The sequence below is a fragment of the Lupinus angustifolius genome, chromosome LG16, assembly GCF_001865875.1.
Source record: "Lupinus angustifolius cultivar Tanjil chromosome LG16, LupAngTanjil_v1.0, whole genome shotgun sequence".
Lineage (NCBI taxonomy): Eukaryota > Viridiplantae > Streptophyta > Magnoliopsida > Fabales > Fabaceae > Lupinus > Lupinus angustifolius.
The window spans coordinates 13,735,774-13,750,264 of NC_032024.1; the positions used below are offsets into that span (position 1 = coordinate 13,735,774).

The 14,491-nt window shown below is 34.0% G+C and overlaps 1 protein-coding gene across 3 annotated transcripts; it reads left to right on the plus strand.

Moving 5' to 3' along the window:
- On the plus strand, positions 620-14,112 carry LOC109330086 (peroxisome biogenesis protein 5-like). Of its 3 annotated transcripts, none has more exons than XM_019564102.1 (15): positions 620-826; positions 1,501-1,623; positions 1,717-1,888; positions 2,620-2,813; positions 3,294-3,545; positions 3,834-3,950; positions 4,788-4,955; positions 6,126-6,310; positions 8,352-8,598; positions 10,537-10,621; positions 10,955-11,064; positions 11,329-11,553; positions 12,693-12,758; positions 13,302-13,396; positions 13,515-14,112. In XM_019564102.1, the coding sequence occupies exons 1-15, from the start codon at positions 701-703 to the stop codon at positions 13,594-13,596; spliced, it is 2,247 nt and encodes a 748-aa protein (XP_019419647.1). In that variant the 5' UTR covers positions 620-700; the 3' UTR covers positions 13,597-14,112. The 3 variants fall into 3 exon arrangements, with proteins under 3 accessions (XP_019419647.1, XP_019419648.1, XP_019419649.1); XM_019564103.1 differs by having other exon boundaries at positions 621-826; positions 6,147-6,310; XM_019564104.1 differs by having other exon boundaries at positions 621-826; positions 4,788-4,931.

Consider the following 14,491-nt stretch of genomic DNA (forward strand, 5'->3'; position numbering starts at 1 on the left):
CTTTTCAATTAGTCATATAATGAGTTATGATATTACAATTAATAAGGAAATATGTTGATATTTTAACCCTTAAAAATAACTGACAATAAATTTATTTCAAAATAATGATTTTAATACTAATTATTAAAAAAGATCTTAAAACGTTTGCAATTAATATATTAAATTTCATATTATGTATAATTGATTATGATACAAAATCTATTAATGTTTATCTTCTTATATACTTTAATTGATACATATATTTTTTAAATTTACTTTAAACATAATTGATCTTAACTATGTGTAAGAGTGAATTGTCCCATGCGAATGCACGGGTAACTTACTAATATACATTTAAGATAAACTCAAACTCTATCTAATATTAAACTAGATAGGCGTTTTACCAGTCTCACATTTTTATGGATAAATAAATTATAAAAAAAACATGGTTTATTTTGTGGAACACATATCCACGTGCCCCTATTTAATTCATTCCTATAGTATGCTATTAATCTCAGCCGTTTAAGTTTCTCCAATATATTATGTACCGTTGATCTTAGTTCTTCGAAATCATTAGTATAAGATATTGTTTGATTCCCAAAAAAATTGAGAAGCATACAAATCCAGATAATAACAATAAAACAGAAACAAAAAAGGAGCTAGGAAGAAGAAGAAGAAAGAATTTGAGTGATTTAATTAAATTTTATTGAATTAGAAAGTTATGGCAATGCGTGACCTTGTTTCTGGTTCTACGTCTTGTCCTGACCCATCTTCTTCATCTTCTTCTTCAAATAATCCTCTTGCTTCTCTCGCCAACTCTCTTATTGGTTCTTCCTCTAAAACTCAGGTCTCTCACTTTTATTCATCTATTCCCCTACTTCTCATTCTTTTTTTTACTCTCACTACCAACCACTTATTTTTAACGGAAAATTGTATAACAACACCATAATTTTTTTACAAGTAGCTATTATAAATTTTATGTTTCTAATTAGACCTTAAACTATAACTATAGGTGAAATTTGTCTCTGCATATAATGTTAAATTAATAGTAATAAAAATGCTTACCATGTAGTAAAATTACATATATAATTTTATTATATATATATATATATAACAATATAATGGCATTAACCACTTTTAACTCTAAAATTTACTTGTCATCTTACTTTTCATCAATTTTGTATTCCCATGATGGTTTCATTCGGATACCAACATTGACTAACCTGCATTGTTGCATTGTTATTGTGAGTCGGATTATAATGATTTTCTTGTTGACTTATTAGTAATTTAGGAATATATTTATACATGTAGCAATTTCACTAACTGATAAAGTTTAAGGCTAATTAGGAAGAAAAAATAGTTCATGGTATGTACTTGCAAAAGGCATAAAGTTTAGGGGGTTTATATGCACTTTCTTCTTATTTTTAACAAGTCGTTCGATCCATTTAGTCGACCTGGACGAAAGATTGGTTGTTGTTGTTGTTGCTAATTTTGATTTTTGTTTAAAAATTATGGAAACAGGAGAGACTTAAGGAGATTCCTACATCCACTCCAACTGCAAATGGTTTCCAAATTTACTCTCAGCGTCCCAATGAGCTTCCTGGATCTGAATTAGATAAGCCTTTTTTTGATGCTAACTCTCAGGTTCTGATTATTCCAGTGTTTTCAATTATGTCAAGTTTTTTTTTTGTGTATTAGAAGTATGATAGTAATGATCATATTGTGTTAAAATGACAGGGGCCGGAGTTTCTTAATAGGTTTCGGTCGGCCGGAGGGGTTGGTGGTGGTCTTGAGGATACTTGGGATGAGATACAGCGCGAGGGTAGAGTTAGCCAACTTCCAACTTCTCAATTCGACCGCGTCTATGATCGGGGACTTGGTCCACAGCTTCATCAACCACCATTGGATGGTAATTTCGAATTTTCATAATTTAATGTTTTGAAAATAGTCACTAAGAGCATAGGCTGTGCTTTCTCACTGTTTACATATCTATTATAACTCTTTTTTCAAGGTGGATGTGGTATACAAAGTGCACACGACAATTTTGGTACTAAAACGCAAGGTTAATGTGTGAAGCTAGTAACTATTTTTGTACTAAATTTTAATGTGTTTTGATTAACTAGTTTAATCAAAGTGAAGCATAGAGAAGTTTTAGCTTTAAGGTCCTTTTTTAGTAAAAGATAAGCAGATCAGAACATGCACTGTAGTCTTCTTTGACTTGGTAGTTTTGAGCATTCTTGACGCAGTGGCTATCATGCCAGTATAAAGAAAGAACTCGATCCTGCATGGCTGCATAATAAAGCAGCTGGTTCATCCTAATTCTTTGTAGCCATCTTCTCATTGTCTTAATGAATTTATTATTTTGGGGAGATACATGTTATTTAAATGTGTGGGACTATGTTCTTCGAGGGTTGCTCTTTTTGAATTGGATTTCTTTTAGGCTCATCGGAGTGATTTTCAATGCATTTGATATTTTTAAACTTGTCATGCTTGTCACCATTCAGTAGTCTTGTCCCTCTATTGGGCTTTAGTTGAAGTGCTTTGATTTAAGTATGTCTTATGGACTCAAGTATGTTTGTTTCTTCGCGATACTTAACATAAAAGAGGTATGAAATTGATATTGTTATTGCATTTTATCAGGGACACCTCAAAGAGTTCTATCAAGCTTTTTGCACTCGTTTCTTGATAGTGGCCGTGGTGGAATCCCATTTCATCCTGCTCCTCTTCCATTATTGGGTTTATCTGAAGGTGATAAACAATGTATACATGACCGTAGCAGCATCATGGCTAGGCATCTATTTGCAGATAAAGGCGAAGAATTTATTGACGCACAAGTAAGGGAATTAGTTATACATTCGTCTGCTTTACTTTGACTTCCTTGGTTTATTACATTATATGAACATAATACTATGAAAATTTAATTGGTCATCATTGAGGGAAAGTGAGGGGTTGATCTATTTAAAGGTTAAAGTTCAATGCTGTCAGTAGGTGCTAGGATGGTTGCCTAGGATTTGATGTGAGGGCTGCAAGAAGTTCCTCGGTCTAATCTGCTTACAAGTTCTATTAAAATAGATGTCCTTTTTTGTGTGTGCAAATTAACACTATATTATGCTGGATTAGGATCACTTCCTATACCTATCAGGAATTGGAGAATCTCTTTCCCTGGAGCATGCTAAATTTCCTTTACACAAAGAATGTCGAATGATTGTGTTGGATCATCATGTGGTAGACAATGAGTTCTACCATTAAACAAAACATTGTCTAATTCTTTTGATTGCTTGACTCTGGACTGATCACTTGTAATTACTTTGCAGGTAAATGCACTTCTGTGCTCTCTAGATATCGACAGCAGTGTCCGTGGTAAGGGACCTATGCCTGAAAGGTTCCGGGAGCTTGATGGTTACTGGAATGAATCTCAAGGCAACCTGAGACTTGGTGCTCCTGCTGCAGAAGGATGGATTACTGAATATAGTCAACATAGTCAACAATATGATAATCCTGATTCTTGGGCTAGCACATTCGAGCAGCAACATGGTGCCAATGGTTGGGCATCTGAATTTGAACATGTAAGAAGTCTTTCCTGTTTTATTTCTAGCTATAATTTGAAGATTCTTACTCTCTTTTTAATCTGTACTTCAACATAGCATTGTGTCTATTGCCATTTGACATGCAACTTAGGTCCTTCAGCTTTATTGAGGAAACTTGTTATACTGAATTGTCAGCTTAGGTCCTTCAACATAGCATTGTGTCTTGCATTGATTAATTTCTCAAAGTTACCACTGCATCTGTTATTTTGAAATATTCATTTGCTCTTGATATTTTTAATATATTTTCTCTTGCTACTCATCTTGCAGTCTCAATTGTCATCAGTTGATCAAATGCGAGGTATGAACATGTCAAACTTAGCTGCAATGGAGCAGACTCGTATGCTTGCAAATACGTTGTCCCAAAATGGTGATCCTAAATTTCAGGTTTATTTGCCGTACATATCTTCAAAATTTCTATTCTTTTTTGTTGGTAACTTTGACGTTTCTATTTTACAAGCACATAAATGATTCCAATCTAATACTTCATTATATTTAATAAAGAAGACAATAGAAGGTCAATAATATTTATCTAGTTTATTTGATCTTTCTTGTTCGTCGTTGCTTTTCTTCCTGATGTGCATAGTTACAACTTATATACACACACATGCTTATAGGTGCTCTAATTTATTTATTTAATAAAATGAGATAATTGGAAGCAACTTTTGTACTTCTATCTTCCCATTGATAATTCTCTTACTCTTGCATACGAAAGATTATGAATGTTTGATTTGATTTGTCAAAACTGTGGATAGATATTGAACTTTGCAAAAAAAAAATATTTGAGTCAACAACCTGATACGCTTATATGTATGGTTATAAATATGTTCATTTGCCTGAACTTCAGGTGGTCAAAACACACATTATTCTAGACATGAGCAATTTCATCAATCATTACACTTAAATGTATTCAATATCTCACTTGAATACAACTTTTTCAATATCGGTAGTTATCTACCGGATGGAAAGATCATTTGTGCTTGTGGAAAAAATTAAGTGTCATATAGATCTGGCAGAGGGCAGCAAGATATAAAGATTCAATACTCTAGATCATTTAGGACAACATAGTCTTAAAAATTAATAGGATCTGTCTATTATCTCTTAATTGGAGAATGGTTTTGTGACATCTGTGTGCCCTTGTTAAGGTCATATTATCCTCTTGTAGCATTTCTTTCCTCTTTTTTGAAATAAAAAATGTCAACATCATGCTTTTGTGGCATGCAGAACTCGAATTTTTTTCAATTTGTATCAAAGATGAGTCGTGGTGAGTTGATTATTGATGACAATCAAGTTAAAGAGACTGCATTACCTGCATCTGGAGATTGGGCAGCAGAATACCAGCAGCAATACAATCATGGTCATGCACAGGTTGGTGCCTTTTCAAATGACAAGGCATGTAAAAGTCCAGTGAACTTGAAATCATATTTGTTAGCAAGTGTTTTTATATTATTGTTCATTGATTGGCATAAATCCAGTTAAAAAAACTAAAATGACCCGTAGTTTTTGTTACTGTTAACCAGATGAGAGAAAAATTCGGAAAAGGTTGAGATAGAAAATAGGTGAGAATGTAAACATGGGCCTTTTTTTTAAATGGTTCTGAATAATTGTGATACAAAACAATGATCTTAAAACCCGAATTTATTTTATAATAATATATCAACTTGTAAATGGCACTTGTGTGTACATTTGTTTTGGGTGCATTGCAAGTAACCACTATATTTTTTGCCATTATACAAAAAGAAACTTACTAGATAGGAAAGAGTGAAGGTACTGGTAAAGGCAAGATAACAAATGCTCCAAAAGAGAAGGAAGAAAATAGAAAGTAATGCAGCAAGGCTGTCCAATTTTGTTAAAAAGGCGTTATATGCAACTTTCTTTGAGGGCATTTTTCTAGGCCTTATATGCAAGGTACTGGTAAAGGCGTTATATGCAATTTTGTTAAAAGGCGTTAAAAACCAATTGACAATGAACGGAGTAAACCAACATGTATTTAAACCATTCCTGAGACTATGAGGCATGCAATGTGAGACTTACTTCACAACATGTCCCCTCCAAAAGAGCTTGCCGAACCAGGTGTTGGGTTACCTTTGATCCAATACGAATGGACATCTTTTGACCCATTTTAACTGAAGAGGCAAAGAGAAGTTGGGCTCTAACTCTGATACCATGCTGAAATTATAAGGTTTTAGGTATAGAAGGAGAAAAAAGAATGCTCAATATAGTAAATTTTATTAATATTTTTGTGAATGATGATGTGATCATGATATGATACAAAAGACATAATATTAAACTTATTTATACTAATACTAAATTACTAGTTAAATAAGGAAACAAATAGTAAAAGATAGAATAAAGAAATCTCAATCCCAAGACATCTTCTAAGATACTCTAATCAAATTTAAGATATTACCATCATAATATAATATATTCTCTTTATATCTAGGTACCATCTAGATATTCTCTATAATATAATTAAAGATATTATATGGTACTTGTAACAGTAGGTTTACTTAATTAATGCCCTTTTCCTCAAAATTTTCAATTCTGACTGGTTGGTTCCAGGTTTCTCGTGGACCTGATCAGTGGGTGAATGAGTTTACAACTGAAGGACAACAGCATGGAACAGTTGATGACCAGTGGGCTAATGAATTCTCAAAGTTGCATGTTGATGACTGGGCAGAGGAATTTGGTCAGCAGGTTGGGGAAGGAGAAAGCTCCTCTGAACCTTGGGCACATGCATATGATGAGTAAGTCAACCTTCCTACTGACCAAGTTGCAATATTTTGTTCATAATTAACTATTCACTTAGTAGATTGACAAAACAAACAACTTTTACAAGAATTTATAGGATGACTCTAAACTATGCCATCTTGTGAGCTTTTTCTTTGTGGGTACATTTATGGATAGAATTGGAAGTTACAAAGAGATTTGAGAGCTGTTTTTGGCTGATGAATATTATTGATTTATAGTTTACTTTGATTTTCCCCCTTTCCTTTTCAGCGGGAGGATGGCTTACCCATTCATCCACATTGTCACTTGTAATACCATGTCATCCACATAGAGAATCAAAGCAACTTACTTCCCGTTAGCACCCTTTTTAACAAATAAGGTGTAATCTGCGTGTCTCTGTTAAAATCCTAATTTTTTTTATTAATGAAGCTAAATCTAGTACACCATGCTCTAAGAGATTTTTTTAGTTTACAAGCCTATCCTGGTCCTGCATGTGCCTCAAATCCTAGAGGAATCCTCATATAAATTTCCTCATCCAATGTGTTTTTCAAGAAAACATTCTTAATGTCCATCTGGTATAATTCAAAATCCAAGTTCACAACTAATTTTAATCCAATTTAAATCTTCCATTATCTCCACTTTATATTTTCCTCTAGCAGGTGGATCAACATCATCAAATCATATCTTTCATATAATTATAATAATAGCAACCAAGCCTTTATCCTTCTAGGTGGGATCGACTATATGGATCGAACACGCCATAATTATCTATCATTAATCATGTCCATTAACAAAACATTGATCTCTAAGTATTTCTTTATTATTTTTTCATTTGATCTACTTTCTTTACAAAAACTTCCACTAGTCTCCTCCACATAAACCACTGAAGCCACTATTCTACCATCTTTTCTACAATAGGTATTAAAGAATAGTGAATAATGTAATAAGAGTTGGGTGTTAGTTATATTTTAACATAGTTAAATTTGGGATTAACTTAATGCGTAAGCTATCAAGTCTACTCTAATACTCATTCCCTCTCTATCTGGTACCTAACTATTCATTTTAGAAATAATACCGTTACAACAACTCTCTTTCTCTATTCTCTCTCAGCTCTCTTCCTTTCCGTCTCTATTCTCCCTATTCTTCCAATAGTAGCTACTCTAATTTTCATTCTAATGCATTCATTTCTATTTATATCTTGTCTAGTGTATCCACTTATCAAACGTAACATTCTCATCTATACTACGTAAAGTCTATTATCTAGTTGACATTTTATCGCCCAACATTCAGTTCCATATAGCATATGGATCTTATAGTCATGCAATAAAACTTCCTCTTAAGTTAGAGTTGTATCTTTTTATCACAAATGACACTTGAAGCACTCCGCCATTTCATCCAACCCGCTTGAATTCTATGGTTCACATCTTCGTCAATTTCATCATTGTCTTGTATGATTGACCCAAGATATCTAAATTTAGTGACTTGTGGTTTTCAACGTAAATCTTGATTGGATCTGGAAAATTCTTTTGTAAACATGGTGCATCATTCAGTTTCTGTACCAAATCATTGAGAATGACTATTTGGGTTTGATATTTTTTAAATTTGGATGTACCATACAATATTTGTTGACTAACTGCATGTTCCTATTAAGATCATAATGTTGTACAAATCTCTGGTTCTTATTTAAAGATTATGATCATTGATTGATCTAGTTTAGTTGCTTTAGGAGGAATGGAGGATGGTAATCCTCCTAATCCTACTTAGATTTAATTTAAGTTTACTCAGATTTAAATCCATATGTTAGCCATCCATCTTTTCAGGAAAGGTCTTGTAAGTTGTAAGTGAAGCTGTTCTTGCATTCAAACTTATTTTTTTTCTTCTGTTAACCAAATATTCCTATATTAATATTAAAAAGTGTTGTTCCTTCACTAGCAGAAGTTTTGTATTTTCACCTTATGTAACCCATGTTATCTTCCCTTTGATTTGACATTGTTATATTCCAGCATCAAGGTTATTTATTCTATTGAATTAATCAATATCTCTTTGGTTTTTTCGAAGGTACCTAAATGAGCAAGTTGCTGCCAAGAAGCTGTCAGATAGTTCAAGGGGCGTGTATGTCTTTTCAGATTTAAATCCTTATGTTGGCCATCCAAATCCATTAAAAGAAGGTCAAGATATGTTCAGGAAAGGACTTTTAAGTGAAGCTGTTCTTGCATTGGAAGCTGAAGTCATGAAAAACCCTGAAAATGCTGAAGGGTGGAGATTACTTGGAATAGCGCATGCAGAGAACGATGATGATCAACAGGTTAGGCTACAACGCACCCTCCTTGTTGATAAACTCCCTTATTTGTGTAGTCTGGAAATGACATACATGTTGTGTATCTACAATACACTGATGCTGATGAAACACTAAGCACTAATGCTGCTGTAAAGTTATTATTAAGAAACTGATAAGAGAGCCTAAGCGCTCTTCAGAATACAAAATAACATAATTCCTACTATTCTAACTTCTCCCTATACATGCTGCCTCAGGTTACCAACTTGCCAACTCAGCAACATAACTAATTCTCTCTCTGTCTCTGCCTTTCTTTCCCCTACAATATAGGACCTTCCATATTTTGGGCTTCCCATGGTTTGAGCCCAATAACTGATCATTTGCTCTATCAGGCGTTGAACAAATTCTCTGAAGAACGGAAATTCATTTTTATGAATTTATTTGTATTTATGTACTAACAGTTTATAGCTCATATGCTGTTGCTGTTACAATAATTGTCATTTGATTTTGATTCCTTCTTTCCTCAAATCATCAATTACAACAGTAAAGCTTTAGCCCCACTAGGTGGGGTCTGTTATATGAATCAAACAATCTATAATGCTCTATCATAAATTATATCCATTGATTAACCTTCATTTGATTCAATCATTTCACCTATGGTTTTTCTTGACGTCTCTATGCCTCTAGAAATTGAACTAACCTTCATTTGATCTACTCTCTTTACCGGGGCTTCCAACAGTCTCTGTTACACATGCTCAAACCATCCATGACGCAATTCTAATATTTTTTCTACGATAGGAATTACTCTAACTTTCTTCCAATTGCATTCAATCCTAATCTTATCTTGTCTAGTGGCCAAGTGGTCACACATTCAAATCTTGGAGTTGTCTCTCCACTTGTGGTGTTGAGGTTGCTTATACCTACCCTCCCAGACCTTACTAGCTCAATCTCAAATCATCAATTGATTAAAAATAAGGGTGACCCAGTGCACAAGGCTCTCATCCAGTGAGGTTTGGGAGGATAAATGTATGGAGTCTTATGTTTGCAAACAAAAATCTTGTTTTCAAGATTTGAACCTGTGACCTTCTAGATCACAAGACAAACAAACTTATCGTTGTACTGAGGCTCACCCTCTAAATCATCAATTGATTATTGAATATTTATATATAGTAAATGATTTGTCCTTTCACTTACATTTGGAAAAGAAATGGTTTCAGTGATGCGTACAATAATTAGCCAATTCATATTTAGGAAAATAATATAAATTTAAAATTAAAAGGATGGCCTTGTGCGCGAAGTTCTTACCTAGTGGAGTCTAGAGAGGATAGGTGCAAATAGATTGTCTCCAAGTCACATGACAATCAGCTTTACCAATGCGCTATCGACATTAATTTTTATTTTGATGGAGTATGCAGTGGAATTAAATTGGAATGTTATTATTCTACTACCTATGCCTGTGTCAATATGTTTTGTGATGCCACTATATACTGTCAAGTCTGTAATTACAAATTGATTATTTTGTAAAAACTGGTGCTCTCCCTCTACATTATCCCTTTGTATAGAAACCATAACTATCTACAGTCTAACTCTTAGCATACATTTTTTGAAAGGAAAAATAGAGAACAAAAGAGTTCACGGAAGAAAGAAAGGAAAAGCTCCTGTTGCTTGTCAATGGATAGATTTCTTCCCATTTAGCCTCTGCATGACATGAATTCTGAAATTACTGAAATTTGAAATTGTCATAATCTACAATTCAAATCATAAATCTATATTGTTTATTTCATGACATTCAGAAAATTCTTGAATGAATGCTGTCCTAGTCCTACAACTGTGTTAAATATTTGGAGGATATGTTGCATGTATCTCAATTTTACATTGAATCACCGCTTAGTGCTTAGTATTTTAGATTTCTGGGAAATTACTTTAAGGCAGTAATTTATAGTTTATTAAAAAAATGAAATTACACAGGCCATTGCAGCAATGATGCGTGCACAGGAGGCTGATCCAACAAACCTTGAAGTGCTTCTTGCTCTTGGCGTCAGTCATACAAATGGTTAGTGACTGCTTTTGATCCATTACCTGGATAAATGATATAAAGCACTGCAGAATATTAAAATTAGCTCTAAGCTCATTTGTCATGCCAAGCCTTGATGCTTGAATTGATTTTACTGGTATGTTGCTACTCATATATCTGGAGTTTTTCTTTGATGGAAATGCGCAGAGGTGGAGAGCTCTTTTGAGGAGCTAATTTGTTTTTATGCAGTTGTATTGTGCCTACTTTGAGGAGTTCTTCTGTTTCAGTGAATTCCTAACTGAAAACATTGAGGAGAATAACTTGTTGGCCTTGCATTATAAACAAAATTGAATCATCTGCTGATATTTGCAGAACTGGAGCAAACTTCTGCTCTGAAGTATCTATATGGATGGCTACACCATCAGCCGAAGTATGGGACACTTACCCCTCCTGAGATGCCAAATTCTTTGTACCATGCTGATGTAAGTGATTGATTATTCCCTATTATGCTGTTTGTTGAAGGATTATTTGTTGTAGTTTGTTTTGCCAACTCGGAACCCTCATGAACAACATACATTAACATAAAAACCTATATGAAAAGTCTTGTGAGGGTGTGCGGTCTCTGCAGTTGTTTGGGTCTTTTGTGTAGACTGTAATCCTACTTCTATTTTTAGTTTGACAATAAATCTCGTCACGCCAAAATATCTTCTGGTTTAGATTGGGAAGATTGATTTTCCTTTATTCAGGTTGTTAGAGTATTCAATGAAGCTGCTCAAGCCTACCCTGATGATGCAGATGTCCACATAGTTCTTGGGGTCCTATACAACTTATCTAGAGAATATGACAAAGCCATTGCATCTTTCGAACAAGCATTGAAACTTAAGCCACGGGATTACTCTCTCTGGAACAAGCTTGGTGCAACCCAAGCAAACAGTGTTCAAAGTGCAGATGCAATAATGGCTTATCAGCAGGTACTGCATATCAAATTTAATCGTGATATACCCTGACGGTGAAACTGTGTTTTAAGTGGGAATTTTTGTTTGTTTTGTTACTGTAACTTCCTTTATATAAAGTATGTGGCGATGTGGTGATTATATATCCACCTTTAAGGCAGGGAGTTTGTTAGTCTTCAGAACCTAGTTTTGGTTATTTTAGGTTATGGTCTTGCACGTGTTCCTATCTTGGTTTTGGTAGTATTAATGGAATTATTGTTGAAAGTGGAAATTTTATTTGCTTTATTAAAATGTCATTTAAATGTTACTTTATTTATCAAAACATGTTGCAACATCAATGTGTGACCATGAGGTGGTCATTTATCAACCTGCAACTATGAGAGTTTGTCATGAGTATCTTCAAAATGTAGTTTTAGTTTATTTTAGGGTGCATCACTAATTATTAGTGAATAGTGATTATCGTGTACATAATACATATAATTCGTATACCGGATTAAGTATTATAAGTTTCCTATTGTAACCAAGGAAAAAATGTAGCGGGTCAGATGTAGGAAAGTGAAAAAATATTTTTCATTCATAATAATTTAAAATACTTTTACTAAGTTGTAATGTTTTAATTTTAACCCCTATTTAATAACATGTAGGAAAAAAGTGTGGATTTGTTAGTCCTATTGAAGTCAGAGACGGGTAAGGCCGTAAGCATGTCACTAGAACTTTAAAATATGTTAATAACTGTCTGTGTGCTTATCTTAGTTTGAACTGTGCAACCTGGACTCGTGTATGTACGACAAGAGTCAGCCCATTGTCATGGTTAACATACTATTTTCTCAAGTCTTATGTCTTCTCTACTCTTAAGTAGAGCCCTATCTAGACCCTTTGTTCTAAATTCTAATTGCCATATTGAGTCTGACTGTCATTTATTTATGAAATACCTCAATAAGGACTTATTTCTGTGTGATTTAATGACTGGAATCACTGGGTAGGTACAGATTGGCAAATTCCCTCTGCTTTCGTTTATTTTGTTTTATTTCCATTTTTTTTTGTTATTGGAGGAATTAACATGTGACTAATGGAATTTTCGCTCTAATGGAATCAGTCTGTCTCCTCTTTGTAATCTGTAGTATTTTCGCTCTAATGGAATTTTCTTTTCATTCCAGGCATTAGACTTAAAGCCTAATTATGTTCGTGCTTGGGCAAATATGGGTATCAGTTATGCAAACCAGGTCGGTTCATCCTTTTTAAGCCTAATTATTTTCTACCATTTTCCTATTTACTTAATTTTTAAGCTACATCTTAACATCGAAAATGTGCCATGCCTTATGCTTGTGTCTGTGTTGTCATGTCCTTTTTCAAATAACAGTTTTCTATTCTCTTTTCAATTCTAGTTAAGTACAATGCTGGGTTTTTATGAAAAGAAAAGAAACAGTACTCCAATTGGGGGAAATCCTTTTCTTTGGTGGTATAGACTATAGATAAATACCACATCCTAATGTTTAGAAATTTCTTTCTTGCACTTGACATGGAACAAATGTTGAAGAACTTATGTTGGTGTAATGAAACTACACACATCAAGCTAAGCATGAAAATGTTCCTTCACTTGTGACTTGTGCATGTATGTATTATTGCAGACATCAAAATTTGGCACATTGAGTAAAGCACTGCAGATTTTTTATTTTTTATTTTTGAAATTGAGTTGGCCGGTTGGCAAGCTTTATACTTGATTTTATGAATTTACTAACTTGTGATTCCTTTTAAATTTCTTACAGGGAATGTATGATGAATCTGTCCGTTATTATGTCCGGGCACTTGCCATGAACCCAAAAGCAGAGAATGCATGGCAATATCTGAGAATCTCATTGAGGTATGATTTTGAAATGTATATTAACATAGAAAAGTAGAGCAGGATTTGAGTGGTTGTTCAAATTAACTGTTAACTCAATATATTTCCAGTGACTTAACTTTTATCTCCTATTTTCCAGCTGTGCTTCAAGGAATGACTTGTTGGATGCTTGCGATAGTCGTAATCTGGACCTTCTCCAGAAGGAGTATCCACTACAATAAGATTTGCATTTAATGAGTGGCCAAGTTATGAGGGTCCATTCCACTTCAGTGGTGGTGGCTTGAAATCTTATTTCACTTTTGACCCTTTGGATCAAATGGTATATTTACTGCCATTAAACTCCACTGTCGATCAATCCGACAAATAACTGAGAGCTGAAAAGACAATCAAGTGACTAAGCTCGTAGGTGTATACGAAGCATTGTTCTTTTGATCTTTGAGCATGAAGTGTACATCATGTAATAGTGAAATAATGTAGTACACGATGGCTGAATGTGCAGACTTCCTTCTGTATATGATATAGAATCTATGTATCACAGAACAGCTGGAGGATTGAAAGTCATGGAAAGTGGCTATTCCAGTATAAGTTAGACTTTCTGTGTAGATAGGTACAATAAGCATGATTGGTCGCGTATCGTGTATCGAATTTACTTTATTACCACTTGAAATCCACTGGTCTTCTACATGGTAACTAGTGTATGAAACTTAATAAAGCACACTTCATTCTTCTGGACTGTATGTTCCAATATTCTATAATACATGTAAAGATTATACCCTTAAGCAGTAAACATGACTGTAAAGATCCACAAATATGTGCCAATACCTTCACAGGTATAAGTAGTTTCAGAACTAGGAGAGTAATTGATAGCTTTACTCATAACTTCTTAATTGTACATGTATCTAAGAAGTTAGGATGTTTGGTTGAGGACTTGGAAGCATTTCTGGTAACAGTAGCAGTTGGTAGCAAAAACAACATTTCTTCCGTTCTGAGGAAATTTAGTTGGCTGCTGCCGCACACAAAGTTTCAGGATGATAAGATGCTAATCCCATTAGGGTGTTATGACATGGTACTGAGAATTGAACTGGTTGATAATCCTTGGAGATATTATTTGAAATT